The sequence below is a fragment of the Lissotriton vulgaris genome, unplaced genomic scaffold (genome assembly GCF_964263255.1).
Source record: "Lissotriton vulgaris unplaced genomic scaffold, aLisVul1.2 SCAFFOLD_815, whole genome shotgun sequence".
Classification (NCBI taxonomy): Eukaryota; Metazoa; Chordata; class Amphibia; order Caudata; family Salamandridae; genus Lissotriton; species Lissotriton vulgaris.
The window spans coordinates 247716-273390 of record NW_028243422.1 but is presented as its reverse complement, the minus strand read 5'-3'; the positions used below and the strand labels follow the sequence as shown (position 1 = coordinate 273390).

The following is a 25675-nucleotide window of genomic DNA, read 5'->3' as shown; positions in this document are numbered from 1 at the left end:
ATTGTAGGTGAGATCAGTTGGGGGTGTCCAGGACTGAACTGACATAGTCTGGTGGGGACAAGCACATTTCATACGAAGGATAGGAAAGTGCTGATACCTTGTGTTCACTCTCACATCTCGCCCGGTTTAAGGCCATCATTGTTTCCTTTACTGGTCTCCCTCCCCTGTTGTGCCTACCCTTTCCTTCCCTTGCTTGACCATCCCACTAGTCCGAGAAGATTTATTCTATCCGGACTTGGGGCTGTCGAGAGGTGGACCTCTTTAAGCTTCAACCCGATCTGGAGGATAACCTGGTGACCGTGACATAAAGGCTATGCAACAGCCAAATGAAAATGAAGGATCATCTAACAAAGAACAGAGGAGAGAGCAGCACTCGACAACGGCGGAACAGGCTGATGCAGACTCTGGCGATAGATTCTTTTCGCTGTCAGATCTCTCGTCTCTAGTCTCTCTGGGGAAGAGGAAATAGACCCAACCAGACACCGCACGAGGGAGAAATCATTGGACAGTATGTTAAGTGACGGGGGCAACCTGGATGAAAATCAAACATCACAACCAGATGGAACAGGCATGGGATTAGAGGGCACAGCTCAGAAAGTAAAAAAGACCAGGGCATATCAATCTTGACCTAAAATATTGTACTTTTCAGGACAATGCCAGTGGAGCTTTGTAAACTCTGGTTGCGAAAACTAGACTCTATATGTGTGAGTTTCCTGTGGGGGTATAAAAGCCTAGGAGGGCTCTTAAATATATGACCATGCCAAGATTACGAGGTGGGTGGTAATTTCCCAATTTTACCTCTTATTACTGGGCATGTTGATTCAATATAAGGGGATTTTATTAACTGGAAAAACAAGGGGGGAGTTGTGTCATAGAATATCCAATTATATATAAGACTAGCAGCCCGTCCCGACCTTGTCCGGGAGCAACAGGCTTCCCCGACCCCCGACCGCCCCAACATTGTCCAGCTGCCCAGGCCCCCGCCCGGCCCGACCCCCGCCTGCCCCGACCCCCGCCTGCCCTGACACGGGTCCCCTTACGCCGCTCCTCCCACCTGTCCGCAGCTCGCACCGCCGCTAACCTGTCCGCTGCTCCTCACGTCATCGCTTCTCCCCCGCGCCATGTCAGTCGCTCCCTTACCTCAGCCGCCGCTCCTCCAGCCTGTCCGCTGCTCGCACCGCCGCTGGCCTGTCCGCTGCTCCTCACGTCACCGCTCCTCCCCCGCGCCATGTCCGCCGCTCCTCGTCGCGCTCCTGGACGCCGCTCCTCCCCGCGCTCCTGACGTGAGCACGCACGTCACGGCCGGCGCTACTTCGGAGGGACACATTTTTTTTTTTACTGGAAATTTTTTGAATAACTTTTTTATTTTATTTATATAGCCTATAACCATCTACACACCCTGACGATTCCAACGGTGTATCGGGCGTGTGGATTGGCGCTGTGGTTCCCGAGTTTACCCACCTCAAAGGCTGAAAGTTCTTCCTTTATTATAGTAGTATAGATGGAGCTTGGAATTGAAGCAAAGGGGTGCTTTATGAAAACATTGGAGCCACGTAATTACAATAAAACTATATTTAAGCTATTCAGAGACCCCTACAAAATTTGGCCTCAGCTTAAGCGACAACTGGTGATTCCTAAAATAAACTTTTACACTCTGGTCTCTGAAGCCACCCTACTGCCTACTATTTTTGAAGACTCTGTGATGGAAAGGTGGAAACAGAAGGGTATTGATTCAATAGGAGATCTATTTAATGACAATCTGCTATGATCATCTGCAGAAGATATTGGACTAGCTCAAGAGGTTTTTTTTTTTATTCCTACAGATTAGGGATTTTCTATTAAAAACGAAAAATGAATTAAATGCAATAGAGAAGATCCCAATCATTAAGGCATCCAGACTTAGCTACAGTATAGGGGCCATATATGATCTATTGGTTGAGATACAAAGAGATGATTTAGATGCTCAAGTTTCTACGTGGAGTACAAGGCTAAATAGCCCAACAATATGTCTTAAGGAGTCTTTAGAAATGTGCAAAAAAAATCTATTAACAGCAAATTTAAAGAGCCAGTTTTTAAAGACTGCTTTTAATTTGTACTACACTCTAAATGGGGACCTGAATTTTATGGAAAATGCAAACTATGCGGAGCTGATCAAGCAGAGGTTGTGCATATGTTTTACTCATGTCCTCAGCTACTACCTTTTATTAAAGGAATAGAGGCTTTTTTAAATCCTATTACCAAAAATTCTATTAGCTTCACTTCGGTAACGATGCTTTTAGGACTGGTAGATCGAGCATGATCTAATATCATTGGTCGGGAAGAAATGTACCTGATTTTCGTTGCCACTGCAGTAGCACGATTATGTATCGCCTCGGATTGGCTGAAACCAGACCCCCCAACGATTGTATTGTGGCTGAATAGATTCAGGTCTATTAATAATATAGAGGTCAGCTTATACAAACTTAAAGGCCATAAGAAGGAAAGACTGGTCGAGAGATATGGTCCCCAGTGACAAACTGGGTCGGAGAGCTCTGAGTTGAGCTAGAACCAGTAGCATTAGCTGCGGACGGACTAAGGTTATATATTACTCGACCTAGATGACATTTTACAGGCCCAGCTCTTTATAGGGGATGACATGTCTTTGTGGAAGGGGAACGCCACTCACCTCAACCGGGCAGCGCCCGAGTGGGGATACCATGACCACTAACCCTCCTGCGTCTCTGACGACCAGGAGTCCTTCTCTCTTTTTCCCCCTACAGGAACCCGACCAGGTGACTGGACAAAGACCCTATCCGGAGGCGGAGAATCCAGAGCACCAAGAACCCGGAAGTGCCGATCCGGAAGCAGCCTGCCGGGAAACCGGAAGTCCCGCCCCCTACCCCAGACCGAGAAGTATAAAAGCCGGCGACGAAGAGAGGAGAGCGTTCCAGATAGCCGACTCATGGCAGGAGACAGCGCGCAGTGAACCAGTGAAGGAGAGCGGACGGAGTGAGCGGACGGAGTGAGAGGATCGAAGACGGAGAGTTGGAGGACGTCTGGACCGAGGAGTGGTGGAGTCCTCTGGAGGTGGCTGGAGAGCGGCCGTAACTCGCTGGAGAGTTACGGCGGGGCACGTGAGTACCTTGTTACCATCTCCGTGTCCCCTTGTAAATAACTGTAAATACTTGTACAGAGATAGAACGCACTGATATATCACCCTTGCACTGTATATAGACTAATTAGAGACACTGCACCTATAACTTGTACCATAGTCCTTACACCCCGGCCAATCACGAGAGCACGTCTCTTCTACCCTTCCCACATCTCTTCCCCCTCCGTCTAACCCATCCCGTCCATTCCCCTCCTCACGGTCTTCTCTGTCCCCTCACGACCCTGGTGCTGGTACTGGTACTCCAGAAGTCCGAGCTGGAAAGGACTAAACCCCTGCCTCTCTGTTTCCCTCCGAGGTTACTCCGACGCCTCCCCGGAAGACCTGAAGACGTCCGGAAGATTCCTCGGCCGGCGGATACCTGGGAACAGACTACAGCTTCACCCCCTGAACTCTGTACTTACTTCATTTTTGTCACTCAGAACAATAAAAACAGCTACCATAGCCAAGTATATACGGCCTCCACGCCTGTTATTCCGGTCCGCACCAACCCCCAGTCGACACCTGGTGTCAGAAGTGGGATCCGGAAGCATGGAGGCCACCGTGAAACAACTCGCAGAAAGCCAGGAACTCCTCGGGAAGATGATGGAGCGCTTTCTCAAAACGGCCGAGGACGATCGAGGCCAACTGCATGATGTCCTGAAAGACCAGGGCTCCGCACAAGACCGAGCCCTTGGAAAACTAGTCGACGTCATGGGTCAATGGAGGCCAGCGACTGCATTACCCTCTGTGGTCTTACAGAAATATGTTCCGGGAGAAGACCCGGACTTCTTTTTTACGAAATTCGAGCGCCTGGCTCAGGCGGCTGCTTGGCCGGTTGATCGCTGGAGCCACTACCTGGGGCCTCTGCTGACGGGTGAACTCCAGGCGGCATTTCAACAGGCCAATATACAAGGGCAGACCCCGTATCAGGACATCAAAACCTGTATCCTCGAGAGGCTCGGGATTGACGACGAGACCTACAGAGTACGGCTGCGACAGGCCCCTGAAGGACCTCAAGAAACACCCCGGGCATTGTCATTCCGCATCCAAGACCTAACCAACCGCTGGTTGAAGCCTGCCACGTCCACCAAAGAGGAGATCCTGTCCAAGATCTACTTGGAACAATTCCTAGCCTCCCTACACCCCGCCACACAGAAATGGGTCCGTCAGCACTCCCGACTCACTCTAGACACTGCTGTCGAGATCGCAAGTGCCTTCAGCCGTGCTCAAGACTTCCAGAAGAAGGACGAACATTCTACACGGATAACCCATGGAAGTCATCCTACACGAACCCTGAGGCCGGTGGTTCCTCGAAAACCTGAACCTGTCCCTTTGGTTCCGTTTCCAGTGACCCCAAGACCAAGTCTTCCAGGTCCTCAGTGTTACCACTGTGGAGGATATGGACATATTGCACGGTTCTGTCCCCAGAAGGAGGAACCTATGGAGGTCAGACTGGCTAGGAACTATGTGTGTCTCACCACGGATGCCAGTCCTCCTCCCTTCCGGTGTCCGGTGAAGATCGATGGACATCCTATGATGGCCCTAGCCGATTCCGGTTGCCGACAAAGCGTATTAAGGCCGCAGGAAATGCCCAGACCGATGGGGCCTATGACTGGCACCGTGGATATCCAATGTGTACACGGTGATACCAAGAGATATCAGGTATCACCGTACAACACACCTCAGGAGAAAGAAGCCCCCTTACTGTCGGCCTAGTACCCAACCTGCCGGAACAGGTTATCCTGGGTAGCGATTATAATGGGCTGCCCCGTTTGTTACATGACGCTACAAACTCCTTGGAAAGATGGTGGTCCGAGGCTCCCTTTTCCCGAAACCCTCCTCCCGTGGAACCAACAAAGTCCAGAAGACAAGAGGGCAAAAGAAGAAAGAAAAAAAAACACATACCACAGCCTATCCTGTTCAGGTGGACCCACATCCATGGGAAACTGATCGGGAGTTCCTTGCGGCCCAACAAGAGGACCCAGTACTACAAGACGCCTGGGGGCGGGCCCTGGAAAACGAGGATCCCTTGCACGTATGTCCTTATTTCTTTAAACGGAACGGTCTGTTGTATAAGAAAGGCGGACCCCAACAAGATCCCCAGTTACTCGTTCCCGGTCCCTTTCGCGAGAAAGTACTGTTCCTGGCCCATAGCCATTTGTTAGGGGGTCATTTCGGGGACGACAAAACAGGACAAACTATACTGGACAAGTTCTATTGGCCTGGTGTATACAAACAAGTGAGCCAATGCTGCAAAGAGTGTCCTATATGTCAGAAGAACAGTCGATACCGACCCCCAAGGGCACCCCTTCAGCCGCTTCCTCTTATTGATGTCCCTTTCAGTAGGGTTGGGATGGACCTGATAGGCCCCATGTTACCCTCAAAGAGTGGATGCCGGTATGCTCTCGTTCTGGTGGATTACGCCACCCGGTTTCCTGAGGCCGTTCCGTTAAAACACCCAACCACGCAGAACATAGCGAGAGCCCTTATAACCATCTTCACCCGGGTGGGTTTTCCCCGGGAGATATTGACGGACCAGGGCAACCCATTTGTTTCTTCTCTTATGCGTCAGGTGTGTTCCCAACTGGGCATTAAACAAATTAGGACCTCTGCCTACCACCCCCAGACCGACGGACTTGTGGAGCGTTATAACGATACCCTGAAGACCACCCTCAAGAAGTTGTTGGGTCTAGAAAGCCGTCGCTGGGAGGAAATGCTTCCTTTGACTCTGTTTGCTATCCGTTGTAAAGTCCAGAGCAGTACTGGGCATTCTCCCTACGAACTCCTCTATGGAAGGGCCCCTAGAACACTCCTGGATATGGCCCGCGAGGCTTGGGAAGCCGAGCCGGATCGTACCTGACCTCTGCCTGAATATGTTGCCAACCTCAAGACTCACCTGGGTCAAATCAGAGAAATAGTGAGGCAAAATCTGTTGACCGCCCAGGCTACGCAAAAACGCCAATACGACCGAGGAGCCAAGCCCAGAACCTTCGTTCCCGGAAACCTGGTACTGCTTCTCCTACCCTCTTCAGACCACAAACTTTTAGGACAATGGCAAGGGCCGTATCCAGTAACAAGACAGGTGACCCCTGTCACATATGAAATCGAATTGGACCACACCCGTAACCAGAGACAAATCTACCACGTCAATCTTCTAAAGAAGTGGGAGGGCCCCCAACCAGTATTATCCGGCGTGACAGACCCAAAGACCCCCCCTCTTTGAAGATTGTGTGGACCCAGAACTACCCTCGAATAAACGAGAAGACCTTAGGACTGTCTTGTCACCCTTGCAGATGGTGTTTTCCACTCTACCTGGGCACACCACGGTCATCGAACATGCAATACATACAGATCCTGGAAAGATCGTGAGACAACGCCCCTATCGGATCCCAGAAGCACGCCGGAAAGTCATTCAAGAGGAAACCAAACAAATGTTGCAAATGGGCATCATCGAGCCATCGATCAGTTGCTGGAACTCGCCCATCGTTCTTGTCCCCAAACCCGATGGCTCCACAAGGTTTTGTATCGACTTTCGCGAAGTCAATAAAGTCTCGAGTTTTGACACTTATCCGTTGCCAAGAGTTGACGAGATGATAGAACGCATCGGACGAGCCCGCTACATTAGCACGCTGGATCTCTGCAAGGGATACTGCAGATCCCCCTGAAAAGCGAAGATAAAAAGAAAACAGCATTTTCCACACCCGACGGATTGTTCCAATTTAGAGTCATTCCCTTCGGGCTCCATGGGGCCCCAGCGACCTTTCAACGGGCCATGAACATAGTCCTGCAACCTCATGCCCAATACGCAGGAGCATACCTTGACGATATAGTCATTTATAGCAATGACTGGCCAGAGCACCTGTCCCACCTAAAACGAGTGATCACCTCTCTGGGAGAATACGGGTTTACTATTAACCCCGCTAAAACCACTCTAGCTGCACAGTCAGTAAAATATCTAGGTTACCTCCTTGGGAAGGGTGTCATCCGACCTCAAGACAACAAAATAACGGCCATCCAGTCGATTCCATTCCCCCAAACCAAAAAGGACCTCCGTGCCTTCCTTGGGCTCTTAGGATATTATCGGAGGTTCATCCCCAATTTTTCTCAAATTGCAGTACCCTTGACAGATCTCCTAAAGAAAAACACTCGAACAGAGTCCTTGTTGCAACATCCCTCTCCGCAGATGTGGAAGGCCTTTCAGGACCTCAAACAAGCACTAGTGTCAGAGCCAGTTCTGATCAGCCCCTATTATACGCAGCCCTTTATCCTCCAAACTGACGCCTCAGAACTGGGATTGGGAGCAGTCCTCTCCCAAAAAGACCAGGCAGGAATTGAGAGGCCTATCCTATATCTCAGCAGGAAACTCTTCCATCGTGAAATGAATTACGCGGTAGTCGAGAAGGAAGCCCTAGCCATAAAATGGGCCGTAGAGAGCCTGCGTTATTATCTAGAGGGGCGGGAATTTCTTCTATACACGGATCACGCTCCCCTAGAATGGATGGCACGCAATAGGGGTCATAATGATAGGGTACTTCGGTGGTTTCTCTCCCTGCAGCTCTACAGATTCCAAACCTTACATAGGAAGGGGGTTGAGCAGGGCAACGCAGACTATCTGTCTAGATATCCCCCACCGGCCTCCCCCACAAGAAAGACAGCTAGGGAAAGGGGATGTGGAAGGGGAACGCCACTCACCTCAACCGGGCGGCGCCCGAGTGGGGATACCATGACCACTAACCCTCCTGCGTCTCTGACGACCAGGAGTCCTTCTCTCTTTTTCCCCCTACAGGAACCCGACCAGGTGACTGGACAAAGACCCTACCCAGAGGCGGAGAATCCAGAGCACCAAGAACCCGGAAGTGCCGAACCGGAAGCAGCCTGCTGGGAAACCGGAAGTCCTGCCCCCTACCCCGGCCCGAGAAGTATAAAAGCCGGCGACGAAGAGAGGAGAGCGTTCCAGATAGCCGACTCGTGGCAGGAGACAGCGCGCAGTGAACCAGTGAAGGAGAGCGGACAGAGTGAGAGGATCGAAGACAGAGAGTTGGAGGACGTCTGGACCGAGGAGTGGTGGAGTCCTCTGGAGGTGGCTGGAGAGCGGCCGTAACTCGCTGGAGAGTTACGGCGGGGCACGTGAGTACCTTGTTACCATCTCCGTGTCCCCTTGTAAATAACTGTAAATACTTGTACAGAGATAGAACGCACTGATAGATCACCCTTGCACTGTATATAGACTAATTAGAGACACTGCACCTATAACTTGTACCATAGTCCTTACACCCCGGCCAATCACGAGAGCACGTCTCTTCTACCCTTCCCACATCTCTTCCCCCTCCGTCTAACCCATCCCGTCCATTCCCCTCCTCACGGTCTTCTCTGTCCCCTCACGACCCTGGTGCTGGTACTGGTACTCCAGAAGTCCGAGCTGGAAAGGACTAAACCCCTGCCTCTCTGTTTCCCTCCGAGGTTACTCCAACGCCTCCCCGGAAGACCTGAAGACGTCCGGAAGATTCCTCGGCCGGCGGATACCTGGGAACAGACTACAGCTTCACCCCCTGAACTCTGTACTTACTTTGTTTTTGTCACTCAGAACAATAAAAACAGCTACCATAGCCAAGTATATACGGCCTCTACGCCTGTTATTCCGGTCCGCACCAACCCCCAGTCCACACCCTTCCATTGGTTTAACCTGTTAAAAGTTATTAAATATGTATTTATAGCCACACAGCACTTTACCGCACTATATATGAAATCTAAATAATTTATTTAATGATGTATTCAGATGGAAGTTACTAGTTGAATTTGGATCAGGATATTCTGAGTAATTTATTGACATTCAGCACGTTATCTATTATGTACAATTCTGCAGCTTCGTCCAGCTTAATATTGCTGCACGAAACCTAATGTTTTATTTTTATTTTTATTTCAATTGAATGTTTAGAAGAAACTCACTGGTCAAGTCTGTCTTAAAATAGAAGGTGTGTATTTATTGTCACATATCACTTTATTTACTATGTACAGCTATGCTGCTCTTGCTTACTAAATATCGCTGTATTTGAATCCTCACGTGGGTTAAAATATAAAAAGACCTATACTAGCTGTTGCTTCCAGCCCACATCATCATCATGGCCAGCTGCATCGCATAAAGCACTCGATAACACGACCCCAGCTTACCTGGCACACAAACTACACACGTTCAAGGAACGACATCTGACCAGGAGCGTGGATATCACCAGACTCAAGACATGAAATTGTAAGAAGAAAAACCCAGAAGGCAAGCCTTCTCCGTTTATACTCCCAGGATCTGGCTCAGCATCCTTTTCAACGTGGCATCAGCTCCGACCCTCCCCAAGTTAGGAAAATGCTGAAGACCCATCTCTTTAAGGAACACTATCCCTGATCCGACAGCCCACCCTAGACCTTCCGCCAACAATTGCATCTTCTCAGGGCCAGCCCCTCGGTTTGCGCTCTATATCCAGGCTGTAAGTACTGCCCATATAAATTCAGACTGTCAGTACCAGTAACAGACATCCAGATTGGAAATTCTGGCCACACATATCCAAATTGTTCTTAAGTATGTTACATCCAGATCCCCGCATCTGATTAACCATATCTGGTCCTTGTCCTATACAGGTGCCAGCCACATGCAGGGTCTGTGAGAGAACAGACAACCAAAGAAATTATCACAGTCTGTGACAGAAAACAGACACAGGAAGAGTGCAGGTTAGACGCAAGATGGCGGCTGCTTAGTTGCAGCCGAAAGCAGCAGAGCAGTGAAGCTCGTACGAACTCCCTCACCGAGATCAATGGCAACGGCTATCTATAGCTTTCATAAGCTATGAGCCGATGGATTTTTAGATGTGGCACCTAAAGGAAGTATAATAATTCCGGCGGAACCTTTAGGAAAGACTTTTGGATGCTTTTACCGCTTACCTGTCGTGGCTCGGCGGTACGGCTGCTCCAGGTGCTGACGCGGGCGGCTCTCTCACTGTGCTCCAGTCGGAGAGCAAGAGGGCAGGGCTCGGGTGAAGCTTCACGGACGCCGCGGAGCAGAACAGCGTACGAGGCCAGATCACTGAGGATTGCAGGACGGGACGAGCAGCTTGCATTAAGGAGATTCCGGGCAGGAAAGAGGCGATCCGCTATGGCTCCTAAGGTCAACACAGGAGGGAAGTCAGTCACTGAAAGAAAGAAAAAGGCTGGAATGGAAACGGCGCCGGGTGACACAGATGGCAATTTGCAGACCCCTCCGGTAAGAAAACAGGTGGTGGGCAGAACAAGACAAGCAACAGCCACAGCTATGGCCCCAATAGCCGACATATTTGCAAGGGTTGGCAGAGAGAAGGGGGCAAAAAATCTAATACCACCACAGGAGGGGGGAGAGCCTGAAACAGGGATTACTGTCACTGGCATCATGATTGACTCAGAAGTAACTGTTTTTACTGATCCTCTCCCCCCCATGAACACTAGAGGGCTATGCTTAATGGAAGGGGACGATTTGAGGGAACCCGAGCATGAACTTAAGCCTGAACTCGACCTGGAGCCTAAGTATGAGCCTGATATGTCAGGCAAATGTGATAGCAAGACCATGGGGAATTTGAAAGAGACTGACAGCAACATCATATCGTGTGAACCAGGGGTCTCTGACACCGGTAACACCCAGAGGAGTCCAGAGGATTTGGTTGATGTCGTGAATATGGCAAAGGATCAAGAGGGACCGAGTGATGGCTTACCTATTAAGGAGAATCTTGTCACCAGCGGGGAAGCTGAGAAGGGGAAAGAAAATGAAAAGGTCCCGAGTGAGTGCTTCTTCTCAGTGTCTGAGGGGGGGGAGTGGTCAGATGATGACGAAGTTGAGGATCTTGGCTCCAATGCGGTCTCAGATCCAGATATAGAAAGTGATCCTGAGCCTGGCTTCCCCGCAACAGCAGTTAAACCACCAAAGAAGCGTGAGCTTAGTTGGGACCATTCCTCAGCACTGCCCCTGCAGGGGAGCCCGGGAGGTGGTGCCGCACAGATGTCGCTATTAGAGACTATCCATAGCGAGATTCTGGCCCACAGAGAGGAAGCTCGGCAGGACAGTCGAAAATCTCAAGCAGCCGTGAAGAAAATCCAGGGAGCTGTTAGGAAGTTGTCTAAGGCCTGTATCAATCTGGGAGACCGGGTAACTAATCTGGAGGATAGAGTTGTCTCCACGGAGGCGGAGGCAGCAGCCGCAGTCAATAAGGTCGAAGCCCAAAATACACACATCACAGATATTCAGTGGAAACTGGAAGACATTGAAAATAGGATGAGACGGAATAACCTTCGGGCTCTTGGGGTCCCCGAAGGGGTGGAAGGGTCCGATGTCAGAGCTTACATCATTAAACTATTCGAACAAGCATTTCCAGAGCTGTCCAACTGGATTTGGTCAGCAGAGATACAGAGAGCTCATCGTACTCCATTTAAGATCAAAAAAGGCACTAAAGAAGGAGATAAACCTAGAGCTATCCTAATCTTTTTGGGTAATTTCGTGCTGAGGCAGGCAATTGCGGAGAAGGCTAGACCGGATGCTAAGAGGAATGCGGATGGGATTTCGTTCTTTGTTCGCCCAGATTTTTGTCATAGTACAGTGGAGAGGCGTTGGAGACTCAGGCAGATGATCAATCCGTTTCAGCAGAAGAAAATGCAGGCCTATCTAATTAATCCAGCCCAATTGAAAGTTATAAGCGAGGGGAGAACTTTGTACTTTACCTCTGAGATTAAAGCTAGAGAATATCTGGATTCTCATGGGAAATAGAACAGTTTTGGATGTATGAAGCATTTGTCTTTGTTTCTAGTTGTATAGAAACTATTGGTGAAGGTTCAGGTGAATTTGTAGTTTGGGTGTCCACTTTATTTAAAAAAAAAAAAAAATGCGTCTCAAGGGGGGGTCAGAATGAAGAGTTAAAGTATAATAAGATGAAGAGCTTCACTGCTCTCACTGCGACCATCACACGCACAGGCCAGGTCTGAGCGCCTCGCTAGCTAGGGAGCAGGGGTGGAGGGAGAGGGCGGGGAGGGGGGAATGGGGGGGAGGAGGGTGAGGAGGGTGGTGGGGGGAAAATTGAAAAAAAAGAAAATAAGGTGTATTAAGGTAAAAGTTGTTAACATTAAAATTCAGCAGGAAAGCTTAATACAAAATTATGTCATGCATTAAAATTTGTACAGTTAATGTAGGTGGCTTGAATGACGCAAGAAAACGCCAAAGGGTGGAGCATTTTGCTAAGTTTAACAATGTCGATATTTTTTGCATACAGGAGACCCACCTTCCTTGGGCAAAGAGAAATCTGATGAAATTTAGGGGGCTTGAAATTTTAGCCTGTTCATCTCAAACGTCAACTATTAGAGGAGTGGCCATTTTAGCTAAACCTATGGTTGGAGGAGCAAAGCGGTGTAAGGCTGACAGTGCAGGGAGATGGGCGATAGTTGAACTTAATTTAGGCTGTACAATATGTGTGATATATGGCTCAAATCAGGATGATCCTGAAATCTTTGATTGTTTGGAGGTGGAGTTAGCTAATTGGCCAACACCCATAATGGTCTGTGGAGATTTAAATATTTCAGTAGACTGGAGCAAAGCAGATGATTACTCTGGGCGGAAACCCAAAGTGTTCCGAGCTCTCGACTCCCTTATGAAGTCACATGGTCTCAAAGATGTGTGGGCGGTCAGGGAACCCTCGGATCCTTGTTTCACTTATTTCTCCTGTCCTAATCTGAAATATACTAAATTAGATTACTTTTTGATTTCCTCCACGGAGCTGAATAAGGTGCGAATTAAGAAACTCCCAAAATCAATATCAGATCACAATCCTCTAGTGCTGTACTATGATATGCCTAAAATAGAAAGAAAACGAACCAGTTGGTCTTTCGAGAGAAAATTGTTATTAGACACCAGATTTGTTCAACATCTTAAAAAATGGGCCGTGGAGTTTTATGATACCAATAGGTATAGTGCGTCTCGTAATAGTGTCTGGCATGCCTTTAAGGCTGCTCTTCGAGGAGAGACGATAAGCTGTTCCGCCAGGATTAGGAAAGATGACAAAAGGGAGATCGAGTAGTTGTTAGATATGCTAGTGGTAGCGGAAGAACAGCATGTTAAGGATTTAGGTCAGGGACGGGAGGGACGGGAGAGTCTAAAAAGGATAACAGTTATTAAAGCGGACCTGCAGAAAACAGTCACTCAGAAAGAAACTAGCGAGTTTCAGGCTTCCAAGGCAAGTCGCTATGAAACAGGAGAACAGGCGGGTAAGGCACTTGCCTTGCAGATAAGGCAAAAGAGGACTAAGAATGTAATCTCCCGTATACAGGATGAAGATAAGGAGTATACAGAGCCCAAAGATATTTTAGGAGTCTTTCAGAATTTTTATCAGAACCTTTATAATAAAGAGGGCGTTTTGGGTGAACACGGATCAGATTCAGGCTATGTGGATGATGGGCCTTGTCTAGACATTCAAACTAGAGAAGATCTCGATAGAGATCTAGATATGTCAGAATTAACTAAAGCCTTACAGGAACTAGCCTCAGGTAAAGCAGCAGGACCTGATGGAATCCCTCTAGAGGTGTATAAATGTTTAGAAAAAGAGATCGCCCCAATTTTACTAGATTTATTCAATGGTATCTTGTGGTCAGGTTTAATTCCCGAGTCCTGGAAGGAAACTAACATCGTTATCTTCCACAAGAAGGGGAAACCTAAAGAACTGCCGGGGTCCTACCGACCAATATCATTAATTAATGCTGATACCAAGCTATATTCTAAGATCTTGGCTGGCAGGTTGGGGGGGATCATCGGGCGTCTTGTTTCCCCGTGGCAGCATGGGTTTATACCCGGGAGAGGTACTACAGAACACACTAGAAGAGCAATTGCGCTATTTGATGCCCATGATGCCACGGGGGGGGAAGATGGCCATGATCCTCCTCGACGCTGAGAAAGCCTTCGACCGAGTGGTTTGGGACTTTCTCTGGGGGATCTTGGTCGGTAGAGGCTTTGGTAATAATTTTCTGAGGGCAATTAAGGCTATGTATCTTGATCCCGTGGCTCGGGTTATGGTCATGGGGGAAAGGTCTGATAAAATAGTGATAAAGAGGGGGACACGCCAGGGGTGTCCTTGCTCCCCGATCCTATTCTCCCTATATATAGATCCTTTTATTCAAAAAATTTTAGGCTCTCGACAAATCAGCCCTGTAGTGTTTAATGGCTTCACTACAAAATTGCTCGCATACGCTGACGACTTGGCGATAACTACATCTGACCCTCACCAAGCAATGCCAGCGTTGGTTCAATTGGCCAACGAATTTGGGCTTCATTCAGGCTATCGGCTAAATGAGGGGAAAACGCAGATAATTTGTACTAAAAATATAGTGAAGACCGATCATAGATTTGTAAATTCAGCCACATACCTTGGAGTTAGAATTAATTCAGCAGTCAAGAAGATGGTTGGAGAGAATTATATCCCCCTTATTAATGAAATCGAAAAGGATTTGAAAAGAATTGACGTCTTACACCTATCATTAATTGGTAGGGTAAATGTCTTAAAAATGACGATGTTCCCTAAATTGTTATACTTGTTTAGGGCTATCCCACTGCTGTTAGAGGAAAGTGTACTGAGGAAAATCGAATCCACATTTGTTAAGTTTGTCTGGCAGTACGGCAAAGTTAGACGTTCAATTAATTATATGTCACTACCATGGGACAGGGGAGGTCTGGCTATGCCGAACCTCAGACTATATCATTTGGTTTGCCTCCTTACACAGATGAACATACTAATTCAACCGGACCATCTAACATCTGAAGATCAAACTGAGAGTCAGATCCCTCCCTCTATTTTCGAGCTGTTATTGGGGAGGAAGGCTTATGGGTTATTGCACTGCGAGTTAGATCGAAGATACTATAGGAAGGCTAGGTATAAGATCATTGAAGGGGTCTGGGGGACTTGGAAAGCTATCAGTAAAATCATGAAGATTCCCAAAATAAATAGCAATGTAAATCTTTGGAAATCAAATCTATTTCCATATCTGGGCCAAAGTGTGTACTGTACTGTATGGAGAGAGCATGGGATAAGATCTCTGGGCGACATTATGAAAGGTGGTGCTCTCTATAGTTTTGATGACCTACAGAAGATGTATGGGATCCCCGGTACCCACTGGATTTTATATGAACAAATTTCTCAAACATTATTAGCACAAAGACCAAAGATTTTGATACCCCCAGATAGTCAACTGGTTGAGTACCTAAAAAAAGGGGGAAAGAAGATAGGTACTGCCTACAACTTTGCGTTGCTCGCCCTCACAGATGATCTGGAGAAAACTGAGGCCACATGGGCACAAAAATTGGGGGATCCGGATGTCGATATAGACCTAGCCCTAATATTAAGTAAGAAAGTTTTTCGTGCAGTAAACTTTAGGTCTCAACATTATAAGACGTTGTTTAACCTATATTATACCCCTGCGAAATTGTATGGGTGGGGAATTAGAGAAAATGATAAATGCCCCAAATGCAATTCAGGCCCGGCAGACCTATTGCATATGTTTTATGACTGTCCTAGTTTGGTTTTAATACGCAGTGAAATAACTTTATTTTTGGAGGGGCTGCTAGGTATTAATATCAACCTATCCCCTACCCTGGTTATTACAGGGATAGACAATAAACTTCATGTTGAGAGAGATACCCAAGCGTTATTGTTCATTGCAGTAGCGGTATTACGAATTCTTATCTCGGCTGGGTGGAAGGATACTGTTGCTCCTACATTTCAAATGTGGTTATCCAGATTGTTAGGTATGCATAACCTAGAAGCATGTTCATATGAATTTAAGGGGAGGACAGCTCGAGAATTTGGTAGAAATATCTCGGAGCCCGTGAAGAAATGGAGGAACTAACAAAAAGATAAATTACATTACTTATGAGTGTTTTAAATTGATCAATGTATTTATAATAGGAATATGAACCCCCCAGGAACTATGAATTATGAATGTACATTTTTATACTATGTTTTGTACTGTGCTGACTAACTTTTTTTTTGTGTTACATTCTGCATTTTATACATGTATAATTTTTCAATTGAATATGTATTCGATTTTAATGGAATTACACCTTATTTTTCAATAAAAAATAAAAAGGAAGAGTGCAGGCCCCAACCCCAGGCAGGGTCTGTGATAGAAAACAAACACAGGAAGAGTGCAGGCCCCATGCCCAGGCAGGGTCTGTGATAGAAAACAAACACAGGAAGAGTGCAGGCCCCAACCCCAGGCAGGGTCTGTGATAGAAAACAAACACAGGAAGAGTGCAGGCCCCAACCCCAGGCAGGGTCTGTGATAGAAAACAGACACAGGAAGAGTGCAGGCCCCAACCCCAGGCAGGGTCTGTGATAGAAAACAAACACAGGAAGAGTGCAGGCCCCAACCCCAGGCAGGGTCTGTGATAGAAAACAGACACAGGAAGAGTGCAGGCCCCAACCCCAGGCAGGGTCTGAGATAGAAAACAAACACAGGAAGAGTGCAGGCCCCATCCCCAGGCAGGGTCTGTGACAGAAAACAGACACAGGAAGAGTGCAGGCCCCATCCCCAGGCAGGGTCTGTGAGAGAAAACAAACACAGGAAGAGTGCAGGCCCCATCCCCAGGCAGGGTCTGTGACAAAAAACAGACACAGGAAGAGTGCAGGCCCCAACCCTAGGCACGGTATGTGACAGAAAACAGACACAGGAAGAGTGCAGGCCACAACCCCCAGGCAGGGGCTGTGACAGAAAACAGATACAGGCAGAATGCAGGCCACAACCCCCAGGCAGGGGCTGTGATAGAAAACAGACACAGGAAGAGTGCAGGCCCCAACCGCTGGCAGAGTCTTTGACAGAGAACAGACACAGGAAGAGTGCAGGCCACAACCCCAGGCAGGGTCCGTGACAGAATACAGACACAGGAAGAATGCAGACCCCCAACCCCAGGCAGGGTCTGTGACAGAAAACAGACACAGGAAGAGTGCAAGTCACAACCCCAGGCAGGGTCTGTGACAGAATACAGACAAAGGAAGAATGCAGGCCCCAACCCCAGGCAGGGTCTGTGACAGAATACAGACAAAGGAAGAATGCAGGCCCCAACCCCAGGCAGGGTCTGTGAGAGAAAACAAACACAGGAAGAGTGCAGGCCCCAACCCCAGGCAGGGTCTGTGATAGAAAACAAACACAGGAAGAGTGCAGGCCCCAACCCCAGGCAGGGTCTGTGATAGAAAACAGACACAGGAAGAGTGCAGGCCCCAACCCCAGGCAGGGTCTGTGATAGAAAACAAACACAGGAAGAGTGCAGGCCCCAACCCCAGGCAGGGTCTGTGATAGAAAACAGACACAGGAAGAGTGCAGGCCCCAACCCCAGGCAGGGTCTGTGATAGAAAACAAACACAGGAAGAGTGCAGGCCCCATCCCCAGGCAGGGTCTGTGACAGAAAACAGACACAGGAAGAGTGCAGGCCCCATCCCCAGGCAGGGTCTGTGAGAGAAAACAAACACAGGAAGAGTGCAGGCCCCATCCCCAGGCAGGGTCTGTGACAAAAAACAGACACAGGAAGAGTGCAGGCCCCAACCCTAGGCACGGTATGTGACAGAAAACAGACACAGGAAGAGTGCAGGCCACAACCCCCAGGCAGGGGCTGTGACAGAAAACAGATACAGGCAGAATGCAGGCCACAACCCCCAGGCAGGGGCTGTGATAGAAAACAGACACAGGAAGAGTGCAGGCCCCAACCGCTGGCAGAGTCTTTGACAGAGAACAGACACAGGAAGAGTGCAGGCCCCAACCGCTGGCAGAGTCTTTGACAGAGAACAGACACAGGAAGAGTGCAGGCCACAACCCCAGGCAGGGTCCGTGACAGAATACAGACACAGGAAGAATGCAGACCCCCAACCCCAGGCAGGGTCTGTGACAGAAAACAGACACAGGAAGAGTGCAAGTCACAACCCCAGGCAGGGTCTGTGACAGAATACAGACAAAGGAAGAATGCAGGCCCCAACCCCAGGCAGGGTCTGTGACAGAAAACAGACACAGGCACAGGAAGAGTGCAGGTCACAAACCCAGGCAGGGTCTGTGACAGAAAACAGACATAGGAATAGTGCAGACCCCAACCCCATGCAGGGTCTGTGACAGAAAACAGTCACAGGCAGAATGCAGGCCACAACCCCCAGGCAGGGGCTGTGATAGAAAGCAGACACAGGAAGAGTGCAGGCCCCAACCGCTGGCAGAGTCTTTGACAGAGAACAGACACAGGAAGAGTGCAGGCCCCAGCCCCAGACAGGGTCTGCAACAGAGAGCACACAACCAAAACGAGAGTGCGGGCACCAAATTTGACACGGTCTGTGACAGAGAACACTCACAGTAAGGGAGCGGGTACTAGCCTCATACAGGGTCAGTGACAGAGAACAGACACAGGAAGAATGCAGGCCCCAACCCCAGCCAGGGTCTGTGACAGAACAGGCAGTTGCCTGCAGACAAGAGTCTGCAACAGAGCCAGTTCCAGCCCTTTACAAGGTCTGAAGCAGGAATCGACACCAGCCTTACAGGGTCTGCAACAGAAAAGAGGCAACAGACTCATTAAAGGGTCTGAGAAAATAAACCTGCTAGAACGAGAGAGCTGACACCAGCCCTTTACAGGGTCTGCAACAGAGAACAGGCACCAACCTCATACAGGGCCACAGCTGGGAACAGGCAGGATTAGCGAGAGAGCAGGCAACATTCTGATGCAGAGTCTGCAACAAGGAACAGGCAGCCAGGAGAGCAGGACCGAACCCAAGCATGGAGCATGGCAGGATGGCAGAGTGAGAGCGTGAACAGTAGGGTGAAAGGTTTTGGCGCATTGTCCAGTCCATGTGACAAACTGCTTCCGTTTTACTATCCTGGCCCGGGATATCTTCATGTGCAAGAGACCAGCACCGGAGGTCCCCTGACGATGGCTTTACATCTGGAGCGCTGCTCTCCATCAGAGTGCGAGATTGAGATCCACCCAGAGAGGTCCTGCTTTTACCCGAGTGGATCCCCCTCACATGACCAGCCCATGACGCTACTAACGGCTTGTGGCAGACGAGTATAGAAGGGGGGTGGATGTCGCCTCAAACTCAGATCGGAGAGTGACTGACACTACCTTCTGTGTAGTATGTCTTCTATGGGCTCCATCTGAGTGCAGCATACATGTTGTGAGACAGATGTGTATAGCACTGTATTACCATGAGCAGGGCCTCACAGTGCTGTCAGGCTCAGGTGCCTTCAGGCCCAGGTCCATAGGATGCAGTGCCTGTGGACATGTGAGGCGAGGTTCCCATGTGCGGTGATGGGGGGTCACAGTGGATCATCTCGTTCCTCGCCGGAAGAACCCAGAGAGTCCGCCTCCCCCCGTTCCGATAGGCACCCACCGAAGTCATCTGCGGCGTCCCGCAAGGATCCTCCCTCAGCCCCACCCTCTTCAACGTCTACATGAGCCCTCTCGCAGACATCGCTCGCCAACCCAACCTCAACATCATCTCCTACGCTGACGGCACCCAGCTGATCCTCTCCCTCACCAACGACCCCGCCACCGCCAAAGCCAACCTCCAGGAAGGAATGAACGACGTCGCAGAATGGATGAAGATCAGCCGTCTGAAACTGAACTCCGACAAGACGGAAGTCCTCATCCTCGGACCATCTCCTCTGCCTGGGACGACTCCTGGTGGCCCCCTGCCCTGGGCATCGCACCCAAACCAACAGACCAGGCCCGCAACCTAGGCTTCATCCTGGACTCCTCCCTCACGATGACCAATCAAGTGAACGCCGTCTCGTCATCATGCTTCAACACCCTGCGCATGCTCCTTAAGATCTTCCGATGGATCCCCACCGAAACCAGGAAGACGGTCACCCAGGCCCTCGCCACCAGCCGTCTGGACTACGGGAACACCCTCTATGCTGGAACCACAGCCAAACTCCAGAAAAGACTCCAGCGGATTCAGAACGCCTCAGCACGACTCATCCTGGACATCCCTCCTGCAACCACATCTCTGCCCACCTGAAAGAACTGCACTGGCTCCCCGTCAACAAGAGGATCACGTTCAGACTCCTCACCCACGCACACAAGGCTCTCCACGACACGGGCCCGAAGTACCTCAACAGCCGCCTCACATTCTACACACCCACCCGCCAGCTCCGATCCGCCAGCCTCGACCTGGCCTTCATCCCACGCTTTCGGAAGTCCGTCGGAGGAAGATCCTTCTCCTACCTGGCAGCCAAGACATGGAACTCCCTCCCCACTCACCTACGGCTGACCCTGGACCATCTCTGCTTCAGGAAACAACTAAAGACCTGGCTGTTCGAGCAGTAGCACCCATCCCCCCCCCCCCCCCCCCCCCACACTCAGCGCCTTCACACCCTTGCGGGTGAGTAGCGCGCTATACAAATTATTTGTTGATTGATTGATTGATTGTGCATGAAAAGCTTTATGTTGTAGGGTGAATCAGAGTCTTGGTTGTAGTCTGTGCCTACAGCCCCCTTCTCTCTGTAGCCTCACAGCCCCCACTGCCCCCGTCCTCCATTAGGATGTTTTTGAGGCCAATTGCAATGTTTGTCTTGAATGTCTATCCTGATGGAAGGAGGGATTGTGTGTGGTTCACTCTCAAGTTCACTGGTTCCCTCCAAAGGTCTGGGGCTAATTATGAATCTGGCTGGACAGTTGGATTGGAGCGAACTATCCGAGGACAGGATATAAACTGTCCCCTTCTAGCTTTATGGAGCTCTGCATAGCACTGAAGAGAACGCTGAAGACCGGAGACGGGAATGATGGCCGTCTCCCTTCTACAGGAGGCGCTGGACCCCCAGGACCGAGGAAGAAACTCTACTGAAGAGAACAGTGAAGACCAGAGACGGGAATGATAGCAGCCTCCCTTCTACAGGAGGCGTTGGACCCCCAGAACCGAGGAAGAACCTCTACTGAAGCGAACGCTGAAGACCAGAGGCGGGAATGATGGCGGGCTCCCTTCTACAGGAGGTGCTGGACCCCCAGGAACGAGGAAGGACCTCTACTGAAGAGAACGCTGAAGACCAGTGACGGGAATGATGGCCGTCTCCCTTCTACAGGAAGCGCTGGAACCCAGGACCGATGAAGGACCTCTACTGAAGAGAACGATGAAGACCAGAGATGGGAATGAATACCGTCTCCCTTCTACAGGAGGTGCTAGACCCCCAGGACCGAGGAAGGACCTCATCTGAAGGGAACGCGGAAGACCAGAGACAGGAATGATGGCTGTCTCCCTTCTACAGGAGGCGCTAGAACCCCAGGACCGAGGAAGGACCTCTACTGAAGAGAACGCTGAAGACCAGAGATGGGAATGATGGCCGTCTCCCTTCTACAGGAGGTGCTAGACCCCCAGGACCAAGGAAGGACCTCATCTGAAGGGAACGCGGAAGACCAGAGATAGGAATGATGGCTGTCTCCCTTCTACAGGAGCCACTAGACCCCCTGGACCGAGGAAGGACATCTACTGAAGAGAACGTTGAAGAACAGAACAGAGGCGGGAATGATGGCCGTCTCCCTTCTACAGGAGGTGCTAGACCCCCAGGACCGAGGAAGGACCTCTACTGAAGAGAACGCTCAAGACCAGAGTCAGGAATGATTGCCGTCTCCCTTCTACAGGAGGCGCTAGAACCCCAGGACCGAGGAAGGACTTCTACTGAAGAGAACGCTGAAGACCAGAGACGGGAATGATGGCTGCCTCCCTTCTACAGGAGGCGTTGGACCCCCAGGACAGAGGAAGGACCTCTACTGAAGAGAACGCTGAAGACCAGAGACGGGAATGATGGCCGTCTCCCTTCTACAGGAGGTGCTAGACCCCCAGGACCAAGGAAGGACCTCATCTGAAGGGAACGCGGAAGACCAGAGATAGGAATGATGGCTGTCTCCCTTCTACAGGAGCCACTAGACCCCCTGGACCGAGGAAGGACATCTACTGAAGAGAACGTTGAAGAACAGAACAGAGGCGGGAATGATGGCCGTCTCCCTTCTACAGGAGGTGCTAGACCCCCAGGACCGAGGAAGGACCTCTACTGAAGAGAACGCTCAAGACCAGAGTCAGGAATGATTGCCGTCTCCCTTCTACAGGAGGCGCTAGAACCCCAGGACCGAGGAAGGACTTCTACTGAAGAGAACGCTGAAGACCAGAGACGGGAATGATGGCTGCCTCCCTTCTACAGGAGGCGTTGGACCCCAGGACAGAGGAAGGACCTCTACTGAAGAGAACGCTGAAGACCAGAGACGGGAATGATGGCCGTCTCCCTTCTACAGGAGGCGCTTGACCCCAGGACCGAGGAAGGACCTCTACTGAAGAGAACGCTGAAGACCAGAGACGGGAATGATGGCCGTCTCCCTTCTACAGGAGGCGTTGGACCCCCAGGACGAGGAAGGACCTCTACTGATGAGAACGCTGAAGACCAGAGACGGGAATGATGGCCGTCTCCCTTCTACAGGGAGCGCTGGACCCCCAGGACAGAGGAAGGACCTCTACTGAAGAGAACGCTGAAGACCAGAGACGGGAATGATGGCGGTCTCCCTTCTACAGGAGGCGCTAGACCCACAGGACCGAGGAAGGGCCTCTACTGAAGAGAACACTGAAGACCAGAGACGGGAATGATGGCCGTCTCCCTTCTACAGGAAGCGCTGGAACCCAGGACCGATGAAGGACCTCTACTGAAGAGAACGCTTAAGACCAGAGACGGGAATGATGGGCGTCTCCCTTCTACAGGAGGTGCTAGACCCCCAGGACCGAGGAAGGACCTCATCTGAAGGGAACGCGGAAGACCAGAGACAGGAATGATGGCCGTCTCCCTTCTACAGGAGGCGCTTGAACCCCAGGACGAAGGAAGGACCTCTACTGAAGAGAACGCTGAAGACCGGAAACGGGAATGATGCCCGGCTCCCTTCTACAGGAGCCACTAGACCCCCAGGACCGAGGAAGGACCTCTACTGAAGAGAACGCTGAAGACCAGAGACGGGAATGATGGCCGTCTCCCTTCTACAGAAGGCGCTGGAGCCCAGGACCGAGGAAGGACCTCTACTGAAGAGAAAACTGAAGACCAGAGACGGGAATGATGGCCGTCTCCCTTCTACCGGGAGCGCTGGACCCCCAGGACAGAGGAAGGACCTCTACTGAAGAGAACGCCGAAGATCAGCGACGGGAATGATGGCCGTCTCCCTTCTACAGGAGGCGCTTGAACCCCAGGACGAAGGAAGGACCTCTACTGAAGAGAACGCTGAAGACCGGAAACGGGAATGATGCCCGGCTCCCTTCTACAGGAGCCACTAGACCCCCAGGACCGAGGAAGGACCTCTACTGAAGAGAACGCTGAAGACCAGAGACGGGAATGATGGCCGTCTCCCTTCTACAGGAGGCGCTAGACCCCAGGACTGAGGAAGGACCTCTCTTGCCGCTGAATGGAGGGGTTTGTCCTCATCACCCCGAGCCCAGTCCACTGCTCTGCACCTTGAGGTGAGAAGGTCGGACACTCCGAGCTTCCCCAGACCAGGAGCCTGTGATCGCAGCCCAGCCTAACGGTCATTCATCCTGTGAGGGGTCCCCAAAGCCAGCGAGCTTCATGCAGCCAAAGCTACAGGAGATCTTCACTTTGTGTTCAATGACGATGCAAGTCTAGCGCCTGGACCCTGCACCTCTCTTTGTGTCTGATGAACCCTGCACTGTTCGGGAGTCATCTGCACCAATGCCCTTGAGACCCTGTGTGCGTCACCATGCATTGCTGCAGCTCTTCTGCTGTGTCTCTGCTCCTGTGAGCTCGTGTGCTACACCCTGCATTGTCGTGTCAAGTCTTCTGACACCGACAACTCACACTGCAGTGTTACACGGAATGAGTATAATGCAAGATCCTAAAACACCCACATACACCCCTTCTGATCCTCTGCAGCCGCCTCCGTGGCTCACAGTATACAGCCCATGATCCCAGCGCTCTGACAGACACACTTTGTGCTCTTTTGCAGGTTCGTATAAGCCCTCATGGAGTGGATTCACTTACAGTCCCTAAACACAAAGAAACATACCTTGTATTTTTCAGCAGCCTTCTCGAAGAACACTTAACACTCCCAAAATATACATTGCATCCTCTTAAAGACTTAACAAGTGTATTCAATTGTGAATCGTGATCGTCCACAGACTGCCTTGTGATCCTCTGCAGAATGTACATACTGCCTTCACTTGTGAATCTTGAACACCCACACATATACCTTGTGCTCCTCTGCAGCTTCTTCCTTTGTGGAACTTACACTGTCTTCACTTGTGAATCTTGAACACCCACATACACTCCACGCACGTGGTCTTTGGGGACCACGGGTGCCTTATGATCCATACACATCCACAGACATACCCTGTTCTCTTCTGCAGCCTCCTCTATGGCATAAACAGGGAGGGAGACCAGATGACTCCATGCCACCGGGACACAACTTTTGCATTTCTAGGATTTTGATTTAACATATCAGTGCTTTCTGGGATTTGTAGTTGTGATTCACTTTACTGGACCCTATTGTTTGAACACACCAGGTCAAAATATGTAAAAAGCAAAATCCAGAAATGTAAAAGTGTTGTCCCAGTGTCATGGCGCCTTCTGGAACACACAGCGTGTGCTCTCCGGCTGCCCCTTGGAGGCTCAACAAACGACTTTGTGATCCCTGAACATCCCCACACGTACCTTGTGCTTCTCTGCAGCCTCCTCTATAGGACTTGCTGAGTGAGTTTTATGCTCCTTGGACTCCCGGCAGACCCAGCATATCATCCTCTGATCCTCTGCACAGAACAGCCTCAGCTTTTCATCATGTTTCTCGCACAGATTCTCCTCCGGGGGCCTCACGGGGGGCAGGTGAAGCTGTTTTAACATTTCCACTATGTTTCCCAGTTGCCTGTTGGGTCGGAGGTTTTTCCTAGAAGATATCTCCCTGCACTGCGGACAGGGGAAGTTTCCATCTCTCCCCTCCCAACTCTGGGTGATGCAGGAGCGGCAGAAGTTGTGTCCACACTTGATCATCACCGGATCCTTAAAATATTCCAAACAGATGGAACAAGTGGCCTCTTCCTGGAGGTTCCCGAGCTGAGCTGCTGCCGCCATGATGCAGAAATGCAGGAAGTGAAGGTAAGTTTCAGTTTCTCTCTTTGTGCAGTGGGTGTGTCTGTGCGTCTGCCCCTCTCTGTGTGCAGTGGGTGTGTCTGTGCGTCTGTCCCTCTCTGTGTGCAGTTGGTGTGTCTGTGCGTCTTTCCCTCTCTGTGTGCAGTGGGTGTGTCTGTGCGTCTGCCCCTCTCTGTGTGCAGTGGGTGTGTCTGTGCGTCTGCCCCTCTCTGTGTGCAGTGGGTGTGTCTGTGCGTCTGTCCCTCTCTGTGTGCAGTGGGTGTGTCTGTGCGTCTTCCTCTCTCTGGCTGCGCCGGGACTTCCGGGTTCATGTTGCAGTCACAGAGCAGAGATTAGAACTGACTCCTCTGCTGCCTGGGCTCTGTCTCGAGGTTTCCCTCCTTTCTCAGCAAAAATACCAGTAATTTGGTT

At 50.3% G+C, this 25675-nt stretch overlaps 1 protein-coding gene across 1 annotated transcript in view; it reads right to left on the bottom strand.

Moving 5' to 3' along the window:
- Window positions 1-25404, bottom strand: part of LOC147668406 (E3 ubiquitin-protein ligase TRIM39-like) — a 152654-nt gene extending 127250 nt beyond the window's left edge. The window contains exon 1 of the mRNA XM_086948574.1: window positions 24833-25404. Coding sequence (XP_086804700.1) covers window positions 24833-25246 — 414 coding nt within the window. The 5' untranslated portion in view covers window positions 25247-25404. The remainder of the gene's footprint in view (window positions 1-24832) is intronic.
- Between the last annotated feature and the right edge of the window lie 271 nt (window positions 25405-25675).